The sequence below is a fragment of the Aspergillus caelatus genome (assembly GCF_009193585.1).
Source record: "Aspergillus caelatus strain CBS 763.97 unplaced genomic scaffold BDV27scaffold_442, whole genome shotgun sequence".
NCBI classification, from domain to species: domain Eukaryota; kingdom Fungi; phylum Ascomycota; class Eurotiomycetes; order Eurotiales; family Aspergillaceae; genus Aspergillus; species Aspergillus caelatus.
In genome coordinates this window covers 1-16,960 of record NW_022475705.1, presented here as the reverse complement: position 1 = coordinate 16,960, position 16,960 = coordinate 1, and the positions used below count along the sequence as shown (strand labels likewise).

At 49.5% G+C, this 16,960-nt stretch overlaps 6 protein-coding genes across 6 annotated transcripts; 2 read left to right on the top strand and 4 right to left on the bottom strand.

The window, feature by feature from the left end:
* Positions 1-263: 263 nt before the first annotated feature.
* BDV27DRAFT_84876 (S-adenosyl-L-methionine-dependent methyltransferase) lies at positions 264-1,763 on the bottom strand. The gene is made up of 3 exons (XM_032077768.1): positions 1,375-1,763; positions 930-1,289; positions 264-865 (listed from the first exon to the last, which is right to left on the bottom strand). Exons 2-3 carry the CDS (start codon positions 1,221-1,223, stop codon positions 335-337), a joined length of 825 nt encoding a protein of 274 aa, XP_031920606.1. The 5' UTR covers positions 1,224-1,289; positions 1,375-1,763; the 3' UTR covers positions 264-334.
* A 2,446-nt stretch (positions 1,764-4,209) lies between these two features.
* On the bottom strand, positions 4,210-6,507 carry BDV27DRAFT_170463 (DUF2264 domain-containing protein; the record flags this gene model as incomplete). Its single annotated transcript, XM_032075307.1, has 2 exons — positions 4,210-5,604; positions 5,724-6,507. 2 exons carry the CDS (start codon positions 6,505-6,507, stop codon positions 4,277-4,279), a joined length of 2,112 nt encoding a protein of 703 aa, XP_031920605.1. The 3' UTR covers positions 4,210-4,276.
* Positions 6,508-6,851: 344 nt separating this feature from the next.
* On the bottom strand, positions 6,852-8,856 carry BDV27DRAFT_170461 (major facilitator superfamily domain-containing protein; the record flags this gene model as incomplete). Its single annotated transcript, XM_032075306.1, has 5 exons — positions 6,852-7,061; positions 7,293-7,665; positions 7,724-7,944; positions 8,013-8,491; positions 8,628-8,856. The coding sequence occupies 5 exons, from the start codon at positions 8,854-8,856 to the stop codon at positions 6,852-6,854; spliced, it is 1,512 nt and encodes a 503-aa protein (XP_031920604.1).
* Positions 8,857-9,410: 554 nt separating this feature from the next.
* On the top strand, positions 9,411-11,036 carry BDV27DRAFT_164439 (Six-hairpin glycosidase-like protein; the record flags this gene model as incomplete). Its single annotated transcript, XM_032073689.1, has 1 exon — positions 9,411-11,036. The coding sequence occupies one exon, from the start codon at positions 9,411-9,413 to the stop codon at positions 11,034-11,036; it is 1,626 nt and encodes a 541-aa protein (XP_031920603.1).
* Positions 11,037-11,099: 63 nt separating this feature from the next.
* BDV27DRAFT_170457 (Zn(II)2Cys6 transcription factor) lies at positions 11,100-14,081 on the bottom strand. Its single transcript, XM_032075305.1, has 4 exons — positions 13,802-14,081; positions 13,639-13,719; positions 12,963-13,561; positions 11,100-12,879 (listed from the first exon to the last, which is right to left on the bottom strand). Exons 1-4 carry the CDS (start codon positions 13,944-13,946, stop codon positions 11,176-11,178), a joined length of 2,529 nt encoding a protein of 842 aa, XP_031920602.1. The 5' UTR covers positions 13,947-14,081; the 3' UTR covers positions 11,100-11,175.
* Positions 14,082-14,488: 407 nt separating this feature from the next.
* BDV27DRAFT_151255 (uncharacterized protein) lies at positions 14,489-15,748 on the top strand (the record flags this gene model as incomplete). Its single annotated transcript, XM_032071339.1, has 3 exons — positions 14,489-14,862; positions 15,178-15,320; positions 15,414-15,748. 3 exons carry the CDS (start codon positions 14,489-14,491, stop codon positions 15,746-15,748), a joined length of 852 nt encoding a protein of 283 aa, XP_031920601.1.
* Between the last annotated feature and the right edge of the window lie 1,212 nt (positions 15,749-16,960).

The following is a 16,960-nucleotide window of genomic DNA, read 5'->3' as shown; positions in this document are numbered from 1 at the left end:
AAAAAAAAAAAAAAAAAAAAAAAAGAGAAGAAAAGAAAAATTGCAATGAGGTTGGGCACCGTTCTGGCAAAAAGACATGCATTTCAATTGGATTATGGTCAGTTAGCTCATTCAGGATCCTTTCTCCAGGGGTGTATCGGAACGACGTCTTGAGCAAGAGTGTCTCGACGGCACCTCTGAAACAATTTGTCAACTTATCAAGGAAAGCAGGATGAATGCCCTCCCTTCTCTGCAGTGCTGTATGAATAGAATAGCTAGCGAATAATAGCAGTAGATTCTATGGGTTCTCCGTCAAGCAGACTATGTTAACGTTCAATTGTACTGTTCCCGTGCTTTATAAACGACACAAAAGCTCCCCGTGCCATGCCAGAAACCAAGCATCCCCGGAAGCTCCCCAGATCTTCCATGCCTGAGAGGCCGCCTGTAGCTCACTTTCTGTTGCAATTCCATTCTTGAGTGCAGACTCCCGAAAGTTACTTTCCAGTAACCTCTCTGCCCACAGCGAGGACCACCATTCAACCTCAGCCTTCGTCGTGAAACACCAAGTGCCGACGCTTTGCACCATCTGCTGACCTTGGGGAAAGCCAGCTTGCCGCGCCCAAATGTGCAAGCGCCGACCAGAGTCTGGTGTGCCACCGTTGTTATGCATGACGCGTAGATATAGTTTGAGCCATTCCGTCATTCCTTCTGATTCAGGGAACCAGGCAAAACCACGGAAGTCTGTTGAGCGCACAGCGACGTATCCATGCGGCTTCGTGACACGGGCCATCTCTTGTAGAGCAAGGACTGGATCTCTCACATGCTGCAGGACTTGGTGAGCATGGGTTATGTCGAATGAGTTATCGTCAAATGGCAGCGCATGGGCCTGGATGCAATAACATTAGTTAAGTGTTTAATGGAAGGGGTCATGTTATAAGCGTAAAACGAACATCACCAATTTTGAATACTACATTCCGGATACCCCTCTCTTTTGCAGAAGAAGCAGCCTGCTGAAGAACTTCATGACCAGATGCAGGCTCCAGTCCAACTACTTTACCTTTTGGCACGTAGTTGGCCAGGTCCATGGTTATGGTTCCCGGCCCGCATCCAACATCCAGTATATGCATTGAGGGAGTTATATGGGGAAGGAGATAGGCTGCTGAGTTGGAAGCATTGCGCCAGGAGTGTGAGCGGAGGACTGAGGGCTGATAGCCATGGACATAGCCAGTAGAATCGGAAGCCATGAGACCGGCACCACCACATTGACTGATCAATGACTACTTCATCGGAAGGAGTAACATGAAAGGCATCTGGTGATGAAGGGAATTAATTATATATGGCATATTCAATGGGGGACACCGGCTACGCGGCATTGCTCATCCTAGGTGCACTTACTCCCGAAATTCGGAGTCAGGGTTGTGGGGCTGCTGACTGCATGCCAATAGACAGTTGCGGGGTATGCCAGCCAACGACCTCAATAGAGAGTATTGTGAAATGCTCGAACAAATCAGATATGCTTATAGCCGAACAAGTGCATGTAATGGTATACTTTTCCGAGTCTGGTGGGTATCGCCAAATCCAAATCCCCTCCCAAACCCCGTCGTAAGATCCTGCTTCATGCACCTCTGTCTGTTAACCTAAATTGACTTAAGGCATCAATAGTAACGCTGACGGCAATTTCAGTGTTTTGGCCCTCCCATGGGGAAAGGGTATAGCGAGACGTTGTATGTGTCTCGGTTATAATGCAATGTCCGCCTCGCAAGATATTATATCTATAATTCTGGCACATGACTAGAGCGCGCTTGTTGTGTTCAAGCCATTTTCTGAATGGTAAACCGGTCTCATGACTGTGGGAGGTAAGAGGGTCCACCATGAGTAAAGCGCCATCCGCCTTCGTCCGAACGAACTCCAGGCCGACGCCAGCGGCCAATGGCAGGCTAAGTAATCATTAACATCTAGGTCCATAGCACTGCAGGCTCTGGGCCTGAAGTTAGTTTCTGCATTTCCCTCCACAGAGATTGATTTGACGCCAACGCCCGAGACCGGACCCCATTCTTGTGGTGCCGTGGAGTTTAATTTCAGTCGCTCGTTTAAGGGACTGAATGGAATTGACTCGGATGGAAGCGTCGTCAAGTTACATGTATTCTTCCACTGGTCACTGGAGTCGAAATATCCACAATGCCCCGGTTCTAAACACTAGTCATTGGGATAAAAGACAGCTCGGCCAGGAACCCTTCCGCGCAAATACTGAGCATAGGATATATATGACTTCCCTGCCATTAGGACAGACTCTGACGTCGGCGACTGCTTATATACTTGTAAGGCTTTTAAAGGTTCCGTCAAGATGTTTCATGTTTAGATATTTATATCGAGAGGTACAAGTACGCGTCCAATGACAGTGATATCACCTCAATGTTTGATCGGATAGCTTTGTTAGAAGTGGCACGGCATAAATGGTGATCAGACAACGAAACATGCGATAGAGCCTTTTCGTACCTGGAGGCAACAAAGAATGCCCTGATGCTTGGGCCCAAGCAAGTCCTATATTTTAGTCTCGGAAGTTTCGGAAAGAACTGGTTACTTACTTTAGGTAATATAACTATAACATTACCTCTGTCCAACTGACAAGATCGGTTCGATTAACTTTATAAATGGCCTGACAAAATGACTAGTGCTCAATTGGCGCCACAAAACCCAGAGAATGTCTTGGTGACAAGCACACCACGAATTCAATTCTTGAAATCGGGCCACCTTAAGAACCATGGTTAACTATAGCCTTAGCTTTTGAACTGTCTGGAGGTAACCTCTACGTATCCTACTTCTTCAAATATATCTTAATTTGTTGTATCGACTTATCAAGTGGACTAATAAGGAGTAATTCTATATGCTGTGTCTTTTGTCAGGGGAACGGTATGCAATTTTGGCTCTGGCTTCGATATCACATTTTATAGAACCGGGGAAATGTAAAAGTCAATTGGTTATAAAAAGTCAATTGGTTATACAAGAGCTTTAATCTCAGATTCATTAAAATCTATGGTCTAGTCGCAGGCCATTCGGCCAACTCTCCTAGTGAAGATAAATGCATGTTAACTATATAAAATTATGATATAATTTCCTCAAAACAAGGCAGTCTAGATAAGTCACTACAGGCCAGAGGAGTTGGGCGAGAATGTCTATGGCATCAGTATATGTCAGAGTTACCGCTGACTGAGATATTCACGAATTCTAATTTAGCGATCCAGTAAGAATAGAGTATCCCCACAGCATAGCAGCAACGGTGTTATTTAACCAAATACTAACAGGGGCTCAATCATTGGCGATCAGTAGGCAGACTTCTTTATGGAGAAGAATCTTAGCCTTGACAGAGATACTCACCCGCGAGTGAGCTTGGCCATTTCGTTAAGGAGCCGCGAAAGGAAAGTATTCAAAAAAGAGGTGCCAGCAGTTGAAAAATACTTAAAAGATCAGAAACTTTTCTGGGTCTCGAATGGCTATGTTTGCTCAAGTTATGGGACAATGTGAGAGAACAACGTCCACAACTATGATAACGGTTCTCCAAGAAGAGCCGAAAAAATATTAAAAAAAGTTAGGTCGCTTAACTGGACCGGACTGTATTTGTACTAGAGGTAGAGGTACTTGTCAGAGAAATCAAAAGCGAATTCGGCTAGGGTTCAAAGAACGAACAGACCCTGTTCTCTGAGGTTCCTCCAGTGGGAATACCACCAGACCTCAGTCTTTTGAGACAATTGGTGACCTCATTTCCTTTTGCTCTGGGGCTAAATTTGGGGAGAACGATACAATATTCGCTTTTAGTAGCCATTCTGTGTTTAAACCTGAGGGGTCGACGGAGTAAAGTGTGGTGGTGACGGGACATTGAGTAAAGTCCGCCATGATACCTTTCCAGAGCTGGACAATAATGGGCAAAATATCAGTGATCAATATCTTAGAAGATGGACGGAAGTTGCTGCATTATATTATAAATACCGCGACCTGCACTATCGTCTCAGAGCTGCCTACATTTGTGGTTGAACGAACCCAGAAATCCTCCACAAAACGGTCGCTATGTGTTCTGGAACTGGGGAGAACATGATGAAGGAAAAGGAGAAGAGGGAGCGAGGAATGGCTCCCCTCCGCTACCACTGTGACCTAGGTGGGAGCGGGTAGCAATGACCAAAAAATCGTGGCTATTGCTTCAATCCAGAAAGAGTGGGTTGAATCAAGTTGAAGAAAGGATAAACAAAAGAAACCATGACACATGAAACCGAAACTAACGGCCGAAAGCGAAAAGCACCGAATCTCAGTGTAGCATGATTTGGATCTCATCTTCTTCCCCTGGCTTTGCTATCACCTGTATTTGTGGTCTTTTGAACCATAATTTCCGAATCTCGTTGACGTCCATACCAGATGTCTTCGAAACTGCGAATATTCCCGTCACCAACCACATCTCAGCCGCAGATTTGCTCCCAGAGTCCGCGACAAGCGTGTGCTGAACCGCAGGTATCAAAGTCCTTTGCCGGATTAGATTAGTATTTGCATCCGCTCGCAGCAGCAATGGGCTTTTGCTTGCGACCCTGTCATCTGCTACCAAATCCGTTTGTAAATCAACAACACCACTAGCGCTACCATCCGAAAGGATCAAGCAGCTATGGTCGTCTTTCCCCCAAGCTTCTACCACGGCGGCATCCTGATCCAACAGCATCCTCAAATTGCTCTCTGTACATAACAGGCCTGTTCTTGCTACACCAGAAGCCGCAAAGCCTGCGTCAACTAATCTGATAGGGCCAGGCTCGATGGCCGCCGGTGACCACTTCACCTTGTGTATACGGAAGTGCCATCCTGACCACAGCTCCAAGGCGGGAATTAGGGTAGTTTGGACTTCAAATTCATTTGCCTTCTTGGGTCTCCAGGTACTAACAAGAGCAGGCACTGTTCTCACTCCCCTGCCCATCCCAGCAGCCGCGTCAGAAGTGAGGATTGGGATCTGCCGGCCTCGTACATTGAATGGATTTGCGCGCACTATCCATACCTCACCGTCATCGAGACTGACTGTCAGCGTGCTGTCCGGAGCCATCTGCTCTAGCAGGACGCCACTAGGGACGCTGAACCCAAAGAAGGACGAGTATGCCATCTTACCGTACTTTGCCTCTCTGGCACGGTGCGGCTTTGTGGTTCCTTGTCCTGAGGAGAGCAGAAAGTGGTGGCTGCGTCCGCCGCATAGAATATGTCGGGGCGGCCAGAGGAGTTTGACTTCGTCGAGTAGCGGCTGTGTGAGCAAGGCAGGGACCGTGAGTGGGTGCGGTAATTCTTCTGCTATCCAGAAGGGGTGGCTCTCAGATAGACAAAGAATAGTGAACGATTTCAGACACCAGTATACAGATTGCGGTGAGTTGTAGTTCTCGCTGAGGAACATGTTTGGATAGGCATACCCGATATTGATGGTACCGTCAGTGTTGAAGATACCAGGCTGCTTTCCCCACCAGCGTAGATGGCGGAGGAGGAGACCCTTGATCACGCCGATGTTGTTGAGCGGTTCGTCGAGCTGTACACCGGCTATGGCGACTGCGGACCAGAATGCCGCGAACGCGAACCGGTACGTTAGGCTCCGCCCAAACGGGATGGCACTTCCTAGGAGCCAGAAAGTGAGTACTAGCTTCTAGAATTATACGTCTCGGATCGAAATGTTGAGATCGGAGGGCAGGGATGTTGACATTGGCGAGATCAGAGTGTTTTATAGGCTTACATACCATCCACATCAAAATATCTCCAGAACCCTGACGCAAACTGTCGCGCCTCCTGCTTATACCTCTCAACTCTGCTACGATCATCGGGAGCCAAGTCCCTATCCTCCATGAACCTCACATATAGCATCTGTGCAAACTGGATTGCGAAGCTTCCCGAGTAATAATCGGCCTGTTTCCTCTCGTTTCCCCAGAGCCCGTCGCTACTCCATCCCTCCCCAAGATCGAAGGAGTCCAGCATCTTTAAATCTTGGGCCACAACAGCCTCTTCCTGGGATCCCAGCACCAGATTGACCAGCACACGAAACCAGCGCCAATTGTTCTGGGGCATTTGCCGTCCATTGATTTGGCGCAGCCACGTTTCTAGGTTTTCCCGGGCCACCGCGTCCATCCCAGATAGGAATACTGCAGGGGCCATCAGCAGCGCATACGCGATACTCTCCATTTCCACCATGCGCTGATCGAAGTCACCCAGATCACCCCAATACTCCGAGGATGCCGGGTTGGTACCAGCTTGTAAACCACACGCCCATGAGTCGACATCAAGGCCAAGGCTATCTGTACCACTTCCAGCAGCGAGGAGGCTTGCGATGGCCCACAATGGCCGTGCAAAGCCCTCTAGTTTGGCGGAGACCTCATCAAACCCTGCCGCAGTGTCTGTGGACAGTTTGATAAAGGCCTTTTGGGGAGACTTGTGCTGTGCCAGTGGATTTAGCAAAGCGGTGCTAGCGCGGACGAGGTCAGAGCGGGTCCGGAATGGATTGTCCGTGAAGCCTGGGAGTGCGGGCATGGTTGGAGTTTTGCCTTGTCTGCCAAGTGCGGGCCTAGATTGGGAGTGGCATATCCGTAGGGGTATTAGAGATTCCAAGGCAGGTGGGATCTCCAGGCACTTATAACCCATTTCGTGCCAAGACTGCCGTCGGTCTTCGGGCTAATGTACGGATTTCGGGTGATTGTATGATTCATGTTCAAACTATCAATTTATGCGGATCAAAAACAACTACAGCACACGACGCAACAGCAGTCCAAGAATTGATGAATGTTGAGGAAAAAGGAAGTGTACCAGAACACCCATTAACCGTTCAAGGCTCATTGGTCAACCTTGTCCCGTTAATTTTCATTGACTTCTACTGTTCATATTCTCTCAATCTTAGTCTCATCATTGGTTGTGATTTCCACATGGTTGCTTGATGCACCCAGTTCGATCTCCTTCTCGGTCTCAACAATGCCTCTATCGACAACCTGCTGGCTTTGACGCCGCTTCAGCTCTCGCGTCCACAAATACTGGCCCAACATAAACAGGCACCAGTAAGTGACAGTTAAAACTGTGTTGACTATGAAGCCCTTGCGCCACTTGGGCGCCTCGAGAACAGGGAAGGTCGTGATTGGGTAGAAGGAAAAGAAGATCCACCCGCAGGTCATCTGTCAATTGTGCGAACAAACTGAAGTTAGTCCTAACTCTGAAGAAATTAAGTTGCCCAAGAAAATGGAAAAGCAAAGAAAAGAAAAGGAGGAAGAGAAAAAGGAAGGGGGAAAAAAAAAAAGAAAAGAAAGAAAAGAAGGCTCTAAACCCACCATCGCTCCCGTCGTAAAGGCTCTAGCTTCGGCATCGTCCTTCATGATCATGTTCACCCAAGGAAACAGGATTGGGGTAATACATGAGGTTACCCCCAAAAGATAGTAGGCCGTGAAATGAAGCCCAACTGGAATCTCCCACACAAGAAGTACGACATTGCAGAAGAGAAGAACTGCGGAAGCGGCCGTGAAGGTAGTCCAGATCGGGTAGACCATGCAAAGAGAGGTCGAAAGGATGCCGGTCACTATAGCGACTCCCTGGACACCAGTTGGAATCGTATTGATCTGTGGGATGGTGTAAGTGCCGTGTTGTTCCGCCTCGTATTTCAGCCACAGGGCCATTTGCCCGCTAACATAGCTAGTACACTGAAAGCTGGAGTTTACCTCAAGAGTCAGTCCGGCCCTGCCAAGCAATATGCTTAGGGACATACCAGACGTAAGTAGCGATAGCGATGTAGAAATGCCAGTGCATAAACACGCGCTTGAGCATGCGCTTTCCTATCTTCGTGCTCTCCTTGACGCCGTCATCGCCCATTCGAGCGCGTGCAAGTTGCTGGTCCCTCTCGGTGAGCCACCAGACTCGGGGGCTTTGAGGGATGCCGGGGAAAAGAAAGAATCCGGCAATTGCAATTGGAACGCTAATAATGCCATCCTGTGTAGTAATATGTAAGTTCCTTATCATTATCTTGTCATCGGCAAAGGGAACCATCGAATACTCACTATGATGAACAGCCAGCGCCAGCCGGCCATTCCTAAGACACCATTGAGATTGGTGTACGCGGCGGCTTGCAGGTATCCTCCGAACATTGAGCCGGCATTGCTACTCACGTACCACACTCCCGCTCTTTTAAAAACCTCATCGGCACGGTACCATGAGGTTAAGATGTAGAGGCACCCCGAGGAGGCCGGAGTCTCGAGCACGCCCAGCAGAAACCGGACGCCGAAGATGTCGTGCTCGTTGCGCATCCGTGCCTGGCAAAAGGTCACAATTCCCCAGAGGAGCTCCATGGTCGGCGGATAATAGCGGGACAGGCTCGGCCGTGAGATCAACATCATGGATGGGATCTCAAAGAGGAGATATCCTATATTGTAGAACGTCCCAAACAGGGAATACTGGTTCCCGTTCAGATGGAGCTCCTCTTTCATGCCTGAAACATAGGCATTATTGGTGTTACCTTGATCAAGCCATTTGATGAAAACTAGACATCATCTCCGTCAGTATGTGGGTATCTTTCCTAACACTTCTGTCCGAAGACAGATGATCCTTCATTCGCTGAGCACGTGTATTCTCTTCCATGGCTAGCTTTGTTCGGAGTGATTAGAAGGAATGCTCACACATGAGACAGCACAGCGGCATAATGAAGCAGTCCAACTTGCGCAGAAGCCTGCGCTCCTCATCTGAATAATGACTTGGGTACCAATCGAAGATGTATTGCCATGCTTTCCACAACGAGGGAGCAGCTGGCCGATTGGTCGTTGAGCTCACAGCAACAGGGCCTTTTTCTGCGTCGCAGGGCTCGCTAACGGTACGCGGCGGCGAGGCCGCCCTGGTGCCGCGGGCCATATTTTGTTAAAGGTGTATCCTTGTGAGGCTATTTCCAGGTCCAGGGAGAGAATAACTGTGGCCAGAGAAACTGGGTCACAGCCAGACCGCGACCAGGATGCTTCAGCATCTATATACACACCAGCGCTTGGAGGAAAGCGATACGAGATTGAAGTTTAAAGACAAATTCTCATGGCCTCGGATTGCTGGGTCAGTTGTGTGCCAAGGCAAGGGTGGGGGTTCTCGTTGCTTTAGTGCCTCGGAGGATTATCCGCGGACTTCGGGCGATCCAGAACCATGTGCCGGAGAAGATTTCCCCGCAGAAGACCAACAGTCGTGATGCATTAGGGTTTGTCGGATGATTGGCGTCGGAGAGTGTCATGGTACGAGTACAGAGTGAAGTATTAGGCTTTGCCCGAACGTCGGTTAATATACAGCGGCGGGACGGACAGTGGCATTTGTGGATTGCATGAAGACACTGGCGCTAGCACTGACATCAAAGCGCCAGCGGCATTTTTATATAGGTTCCGTTGGTAGGAGTCACCCCAAACCTCCTTTCCTGGGCAACCGCAAGTATGTCTGTTACAGAAACAATCACCGAACCCTATGGGTTGATGTCGAGTTCAGAGGCCTCTAAGCCGTTATTATCAAAGTCCATCCTATCCCCACACACACCTGAATCCAATGAGATCATTTCTGTCGGTGAAATCGCTGAAGGTCCTCGCCTAGACGCAGATCTCTCAAGAGCAGATCCAAATTTAAAGGAGCATCTTGCAGAACTCTTTTCTGAGAACATTTTGGCGAAGGTCTGGCGTGTCGCATGCGAGTCTCTCCCTGATGCTGATGCGACACTCGAGGAACGTGCGATAAAGTTCCCTCGCGCATTTCCAGAATACGTGCCCCAGAATCCCCAGCACGGCGAGAAGCCAAGCCTATACCATCTCCGTGAGGCAGACTTCTGGACCTGCGGCTTCTTCCCCGGGACCCTGTACGAGCTGCTTGAACGGACAGTCCGTTATCCCCAGTCAGCCTTGTACTTCCTTCATTCATCGCCACAGGAGAGGCGAGATCAGCTCCGTGCCATGTGTAAAAAATGGTCGGAGCCGCTGCACAACATGGCCAGCAGGACGGACACACATGACATAGGCTTCATTGTCATGCCTGCGCTGCGCAAGGATTGGGAGCTGTTTGGCAACTCCGACAGCCTGGCATCTATTGTCAGGGCGGCTAATAGCCTGGCAACGAGGTATGTTCCCTCAGCGAAGGCTATCCGTAGCTGGGATCTCTTGATCAGGAAGGACACACGGATCACAGATATGAGTACCAATCTTATCGTGATCATCGACTCCTTGTGCAACCTGGACCTACTCTTCTATGCCGCCGCCCATAGTTCTTCCGGACATCTCGCGGAGATCGCCATCGCGCATGCCCGCACCGTGATACGCACACATCTGCGTCCAGAGCCGCATCTCCCACAACCCACGTTCGGAAGGTATAAAGGCCAGCTATACTCAACCAACCACGTCACATGTATCGATCCGAAAACTGGAGACATCAAGCGTCGTATGACAGCGCAGGGGTACGGTGACGGGTCCACCTGGGCTCGCGGTCAGGCCTGGGCAATACTAGGGTATGCACAGACCTACACGTGGACCGGGGACAGAGAGTTCCTGGATGTGGCGTGCGGCACGGCAGAGTATTTTCTGGATAGGTTGGAAACGCACCCTGTTGCACGGGGACCCAGAGGTGGACAGATGCAGTACACCTCCCCACCATGGGACTTTGATGCTCCGATGGAGGAGAATGAGGGCCAGGAAGTTGTGCGGGATTCCAGCGCCGCAGCCATCGCGGCGAATGGGTTGCTCGTGCTGTCGCAAGCCCTGATTGCTAAGAGAGAGACATCGCTTGCAACGAGATTTTTTGACGGAGCGGTGCAGTTGATACGAGGTACGCTGGACTATTCACTGGCGAGGGAGACTGCACGGTTTCGAACTGTTCCTGGGAGAGACGGAGAGGAGTTGAAAGAAGGCCTGGCCGTGGAGGACGTAATGCAAGGAAAGCGGTTCGATGCGATCCTTAAGCATGGGACGGCTAACAACAATAAGCATGCGAGGAGGCGATATGCGAATCATGGCCTCGTGTATGGTGATTATTACTTGGTGAGATTTGGAAACGAGCTGATGCGCATGGGCTTAGTATAGACCCGTGCAGTATTACCAAGAACCAGGAACATAGTTAGATATGCGACTTCCACATAGCCCATAGTACCGGCCTATGATACAGCGAAATATATACTGTCTAACGGCCTATGTAGAGTATAATTGGCCCCTTAATCACACTTCACCAATATTGTTCTAGATTGGCAGTGAACATTCCATTATCAAAACTGATAATCCGGTCCAAATCCATGAATTGATGGCCCAGCAATACTTGTGAAATAGCACCTAGGTCGCAGGGCGCTGGATCCCTCCCTGGAGAGTTAGTTTCTTGCCCGTACATTGTCTGATGTTGGTCATTAGGATTTCTAGGAAGCTGTATTGAGGTTGAAGGGCAGGGTAATGCCATAGCCGGTGCCGCATTGATGAGATTGTCATTCGGATGGTTCTCCTTGGGCTTTCCAACTCCTTGGGAGTTGTGTTCTGACTGTGCCTGCAGGTGTAGATATGGCTGTCGAGTCGCGTCATTTGGAGTTGACACATGTACTCGATCCCCCACAATACGGTCGATCTTCCTGTTACAATGGTCGATATCTTGCGTGTAATCCAGGACATTTATTTTGTAGCCTAGGCCCTGTGTGCACATATCGTTCATCTCCCTCAACTTTGACGCGTATTTTGCCGCCAGGTCCTCGGCCAAACTTGTGGTCTCTGGCATGACCATAATGTTACCGTTCCATCGACGCGACATCTCATCAAGGCTTCGGACCAGGGTCCAGAACCTGTCATTCACATCTGATCTGGAGTACAGAGCAGTGCTCTCTCCACTGTAGTAGATCCTATAGGCTAGCAGGAGTCGGCCTGCCACATATACGCAGAATGAAAACTGGGGATAGACGGGGAAGGTTGCGGGAGACATTTTAAGATATTGTTCAGTAATAGTGGCAATTTCAACAGCCGCCTGCTGACAGGTTTCTGCAGAGCAACTGCTGGGTAATCGGCTGCGGAAAGCCCAGTCGTGGGGTGGGAACGCAATCGGCTGATGTAAGAGAATCATGGAAGCGTTGTGGGTGATGTGTGCCAATGTGAGATTTGGATCCATCACTACTGTTTGGTGTCTGGCATCGACATCAAGCCCCGCTGCTCCTCCACTGCCACTGGGTGGGCCGTCTTGGTTGGTCGTGTCGTAAGGACCGACAGTTGTGTTGGTGGAGTTCGCGGCTTTCCACTTCTTCGGAAGCAGCATCTTCCAGTGGACAAGGCGCAGGTCGAGTTCTTTGAACCGTGTGAGCCAGCTGGTGACATTCTCTGGGCTGTGCGTGTCGATCTTTTGCTGAAGGAAGTAGGTCGTGACGCGGCTCAGCGATTCGGTTGCCTCGATGCGGTAGGCGAAAGCCCCAGCAGCCTCCATCAGGGGATCTTCCGGCGATGAGACAGAGCCACTGGGGTCGGCTAGACTCTGTTCCGGGGCCTCATGAGTCACTGTACCTTGCGGAGACACGTAATGGGCCGGATGAAAGGTAACAGGATTCCCCATCCGCACCGCTGACTTGTCCCAGATGCCAAAAAAGGCCGTCACCTTGGGTTTATCTCTTCTCCAATAGACCCCATCGCAAGGAAGACGGCGGTGCACATCGTCCGAGGTAAGGCTAGTGTTCCAACCCATTGCCACAGAGCAAAACCGGTCCAGGTTGAATACATTCCAGAACACACGGCGTCGCTCCTCTGCCTCAACCCAGCTCTGCGGAGGGGACAGAGAGATAAACGGCCTTGCAATTGATGTACGGCTTCGGCAGTCCTCGTCTTCGACTGTCAATTTTAAATATTCGACAGTACGAGTCAGCGATCCGACTAGAGACCATGCCTTTTCCCCCCACCCATTTCCAATCTGAAGGTCTAAGTTAGTTGACAGCATTCAGAATGTATAATCTCTCGTGATACGTGAATATGATTGGAATCGGGAAACCTCACATCATTAAACACACAAATTACGAGTGCCTGGAGATTTTCAACGCTTAAGCAATCCATCGAAGTCGAAACGACCAGACTCCTGGCCTGCTCCGTAGCCAGACCCGCCACGGAGATGTCGGATATGGCCTCGTGCCGCTGTATGAATCTCCCAGATACTAATATCATAGCTCGCACCAAGACGTCAAGCTTTGACCTATGTCGTGGATCGAAAAGTCGTCTACGCAAGCTGTTCTCGTGGACAAGAGGGATCCAAGGGTGTATATACTTAAAGTATGTCTGCAAAGCATCTTCAATCGTGTTAGGGTTGAGCAAATCAAGTACTAAGCGGCGATCGACGTCCGGCAGCGAAGACCGAGAATGGCCGACCTGGGCGTCTACCCGTTGTCGTTTAGCTAGGCGACCAGCGGCCTCGGGTGACGGCTTGTCGTTGAATGCCTGAAGTTCCCGTGCCAGCGCAGAGAGAACAGAACCTGCCGTGGACTGGTTTGCACTCGGCTGTGTTCGTTGATTGGACTCGTCTGGCGTATTGTCTCCCAGTCGGTCGAGAACAAAGTCTTCTAGGCGATCTAGCGGCGGACACGTGAGCCTCGTCTGCAATTCTAACAATTTCTAACAAGAATACCGGAGTGGTGGTATTTTCTACGTTCACCAGCAGAGGCACTCTGCATTATCATACCTAGCCGTCGGTGTATATTTTCAATGGCCCCGGATTTAATCCCCGGCTTCGCCCGTTTGGGATCGTACACGCAGTGGCTTCCTATGGCGGCACTGGATTAGTGACACTGTAAGAAACGGCTTCTGTCTAATGAGACAGCGGAAGTATGAATGTGCTGGCTGACCAGTTTTGCGGCAGTGTTGACATGCGGGTGTTTCCCTGGAGCAGCGCAGTTTGCGGTTGCGACAGTTACTACATGCAACCGAGAGCTCTGGGAGCTTGCTGTTTTCTTCGGCATAGAGAATATTATTGGTGGCAGATCTCGACATCCTGCTGACCAGGCTTTCTCATACCGGGGTTTGGGTAGGATAGGTCAAACCTGGGATGCATACAGTGCGAGGAGATCTTTTATTATTTTTCCGTGGTGGCTGCTCCGAATCCCGTGCGAGATAGCCCGAGAACCCGACGAAACCCCGCTCAACAGCCCGCCACCCCCCTCTATTCGCTCTTAATCAGGCCGAAAATATTCTATATTATATAATTTACTGAAGCATCACAAAAAGTATTATTTAAATATATATAAATATGTGCCAGTGGTTACCTCAGGTAAGAATTGCCCCACTGTAAGCGAGGTACTTGAGGTACTTAGGGCCTAATGGGGCGCAAAATATACTTGCCACATAGACTCTAATTATATGTTGATGGTTCAAGGTATGGAGGCCAGTGGTCCATGTTAAACGTAGAAAGCTTAGACGAACACTAATAATGTTATACCGCTCAACACATACAAGGGCGCATCCCACCCGCTACCTCTGTTTCTCTCTCTCTTTCTTTTTTCTTTTTTTTTTTTTTCATAGATCAAGTGGCCGCCATGGGCACCAGTTGGTCATCAGACCGCCCTGAGGAGTCCTCATCCTCAGCCGCTGATCTAGAACAGAACCTCGATCCACCCAGCCAGTCCAAATACCCTCGCTGTTACGGGGATGTGGTCCCTTCGGTCTGTAGCGACCGCCCAGAGGGCTTTTACGACGAGCTGTATGAACAAATGTACTTTGTGCAGCATGCCAATCAAGACTGCATCGTGGCCTTTCAACAATGCGAGAAAGAAAACCCCCGTGTTGACCCCGACGAGTGGTTTATCATTGCTAAGCGAATCCCCCGGGTATATGAATATCTGGCACATAGCACCAATACCCCGAATGTGGATAGAGACCAACCGATTGACCTTCATCCCTATATCGTCAAGTGAGTAAACCCTCCCCGTCTGTTCGTCTCTTGCAATCGTCGCTGGAACACCGCAATTCTGCGTGGTGGGAGTAGATATCTTGGCCGTCCCCCTGTGGGATATCTGCTGTAGAAGCTGGACCCCGGCCCACTGGGCGCCACGACTCTGCCACTTCTGACCACCTTTCCTGCGTCGCGCACGTCTTCCGATGACAAAGACTTCCCCAAGAATGGAGACAGAGAGCCCCTCCTCCTGCTCTACTACCGCTGGGCGCTGCAATCGCTCGCCATGCTAGCTTTCCTGCATGAACATGGGGTCTACCTCATGAGTTTCAGCTCATGCACGATATGGATTCGCGATGATGTCTCGATTGCACTATCCGGATTTTTGAACGCAACCATCCTGACAGATGAATGTCCCTACTCTCCCGACGGGACGAGACACGAAACAGAGATCTACTACCCAACCAATCCAGACAGTGGGCACCCAGAGCTCAGCCCGAAGATCGATCTCTCGGATTGGGCAACCTTTGTCTGGCGATTGGTGTGAAAGGATGTGTCCAGTCATGGAGCGAAGAGGTGGGCGATGCCTACCGATCAATTGGATCCGATGGAGATGCCCGCGGAGGTCAATACATGGGAGTACAATAAGCAACGACTGAAGGAGGGCAAGCTACAGCGTTTAGAAGAGGAACGATTGGGTCCGATGCTAGTTAAGGCCTGGAACGGGGAATATGAAAATGCTCGGGAGATCCTGCAAGAGGTACGATCGTATGTCCAGCAGATTGGGGTTAGCATGGACGGAGAGGGTGAGGTCCTTCTGGATGATGGGCGAAAGTGGGAGGGTGTGTTCACGGTGGTCCAGACAGATGGCGCCCGCTGGGGTCGGGAGATTAGATATAAATGACAACTGTAGGTCCATCGCTCAAATACCCAGCGGAACATTCTAACATTCTTTCAAGGTTTATCATGGACCACTGGCCTCTACCTTAAACAATCAACATATGGAGCAGAATACTGCAGCGCAAGTTGGCTGATTACTTGGCATAATATGCTTTATCTCTGTGCTTTTTGGCGTCTGACTTTGCAACAGGAATGGAGGCACATGTAGAGTTACTAAAAGTAGGCATATACCCCAGGTATTAGAGTATAGAAAGCCCAGCGTTCCTGGGCATCTGCTGAAGGGGCAGGAATAGACATGGTGATCTATTTTCTGATGGTGACAAAGAGGATAGCGTAGCGTGAAGTAGACTGACTCTCTCTGTTTCTCGACTAGACATGGAGAGCATGTCACCATGCTGGAAGGCCAGTGTCAGTATTACATGAGATCGGAGGAAGCTTTGCCCAAATATGTCATCTGCCTCTTGGAAGCGGCTACAGCAATGAGTATAAGCTGTATTTCGGAATACATCGCGTTGGTTATCCCGAAATGAAGGTAACAAGGACGGAGATGCTGTCCATGAGCCAGTTTTCGCGGCGTCAGTAAGCTGCGTCGGCAACATCTCCTCTCGATTACAAAAGCCTAGAGTAAATGCTATTGTAATCCAACAGTGCACAGTATTCGCTGGCGAAGCCTAACTATTTGTTATATGTTAAGCCTGGTAGTCGATTTTACACATGAGGAATCGGCTCTGTGATGTCATGGACTCTAGTCCTGATTAGTGTCTTAAGTTACTGGCTTAAATGCTCTCTGTACATAGGGTGCCTATCATGAGATGCCTCAAACGAATAAGTGAATAGTAGCATGACCTCGTACAGAGTTTCTGCCTCGGAAATTACACGCGATCCATTCTTCGGAGGAAATGTACCAAGAGTCGCTTGGCAGATGACGAACCTTGCTATTTATTTAACTTCCTAACCCGTGGTTGACAAAATTCTCTTAACACACTTTGGGTGTTAAAATCCATCAGTCAATATTACAAGCTTGATTAATTTACAGATCAGGTCGGCGCTTTCTTTATATTGCCATGGTGCCTCACCTACATTCCCTTGATGCTCAGGAATCAGGCGAACCACTCCTGCAGTCTAGATTTAATAGCCCAGTTCCAAAGTTAGATTTAATACACGTCATCTGACTCCTTTGATACTTTTTCTGCTTTTTTTTTTTTTTTTTTTTTTT

Excerpts from the sequence above, each read along its gene's own strand:
- BDV27DRAFT_170457 (XM_032075305.1), bottom strand. The coding sequence starts at position 13,946 with ATGTCGAGATCTGCCACCAATAATATTCTCTATGCCGAAGAAAACAGC. Across the intron at positions 13,562-13,638 it reads AAATATACACCGACGGCTAG|AATTGCAGACGAGGCTCACG; the intron begins GTATGATAATGC and ends AGAAATTGTTAG. Across the intron at positions 12,880-12,962 it reads TAATTTGTGTGTTTAATGAT|ATTGGAAATGGGTGGGGGGA; the intron begins GTGAGGTTTCCC and ends TTAGACCTTCAG.
- BDV27DRAFT_84876 (XM_032077768.1), bottom strand. The coding sequence starts at position 1,223 with ATGGCTTCCGATTCTACTGGCTATGTCCATGGCTATCAGCCCTCAGTC. Across the intron at positions 866-929 it reads TAGTATTCAAAATTGGTGAT|GCCCATGCGCTGCCATTTGA; the intron begins GTTCGTTTTACG and ends TATTGCATCCAG.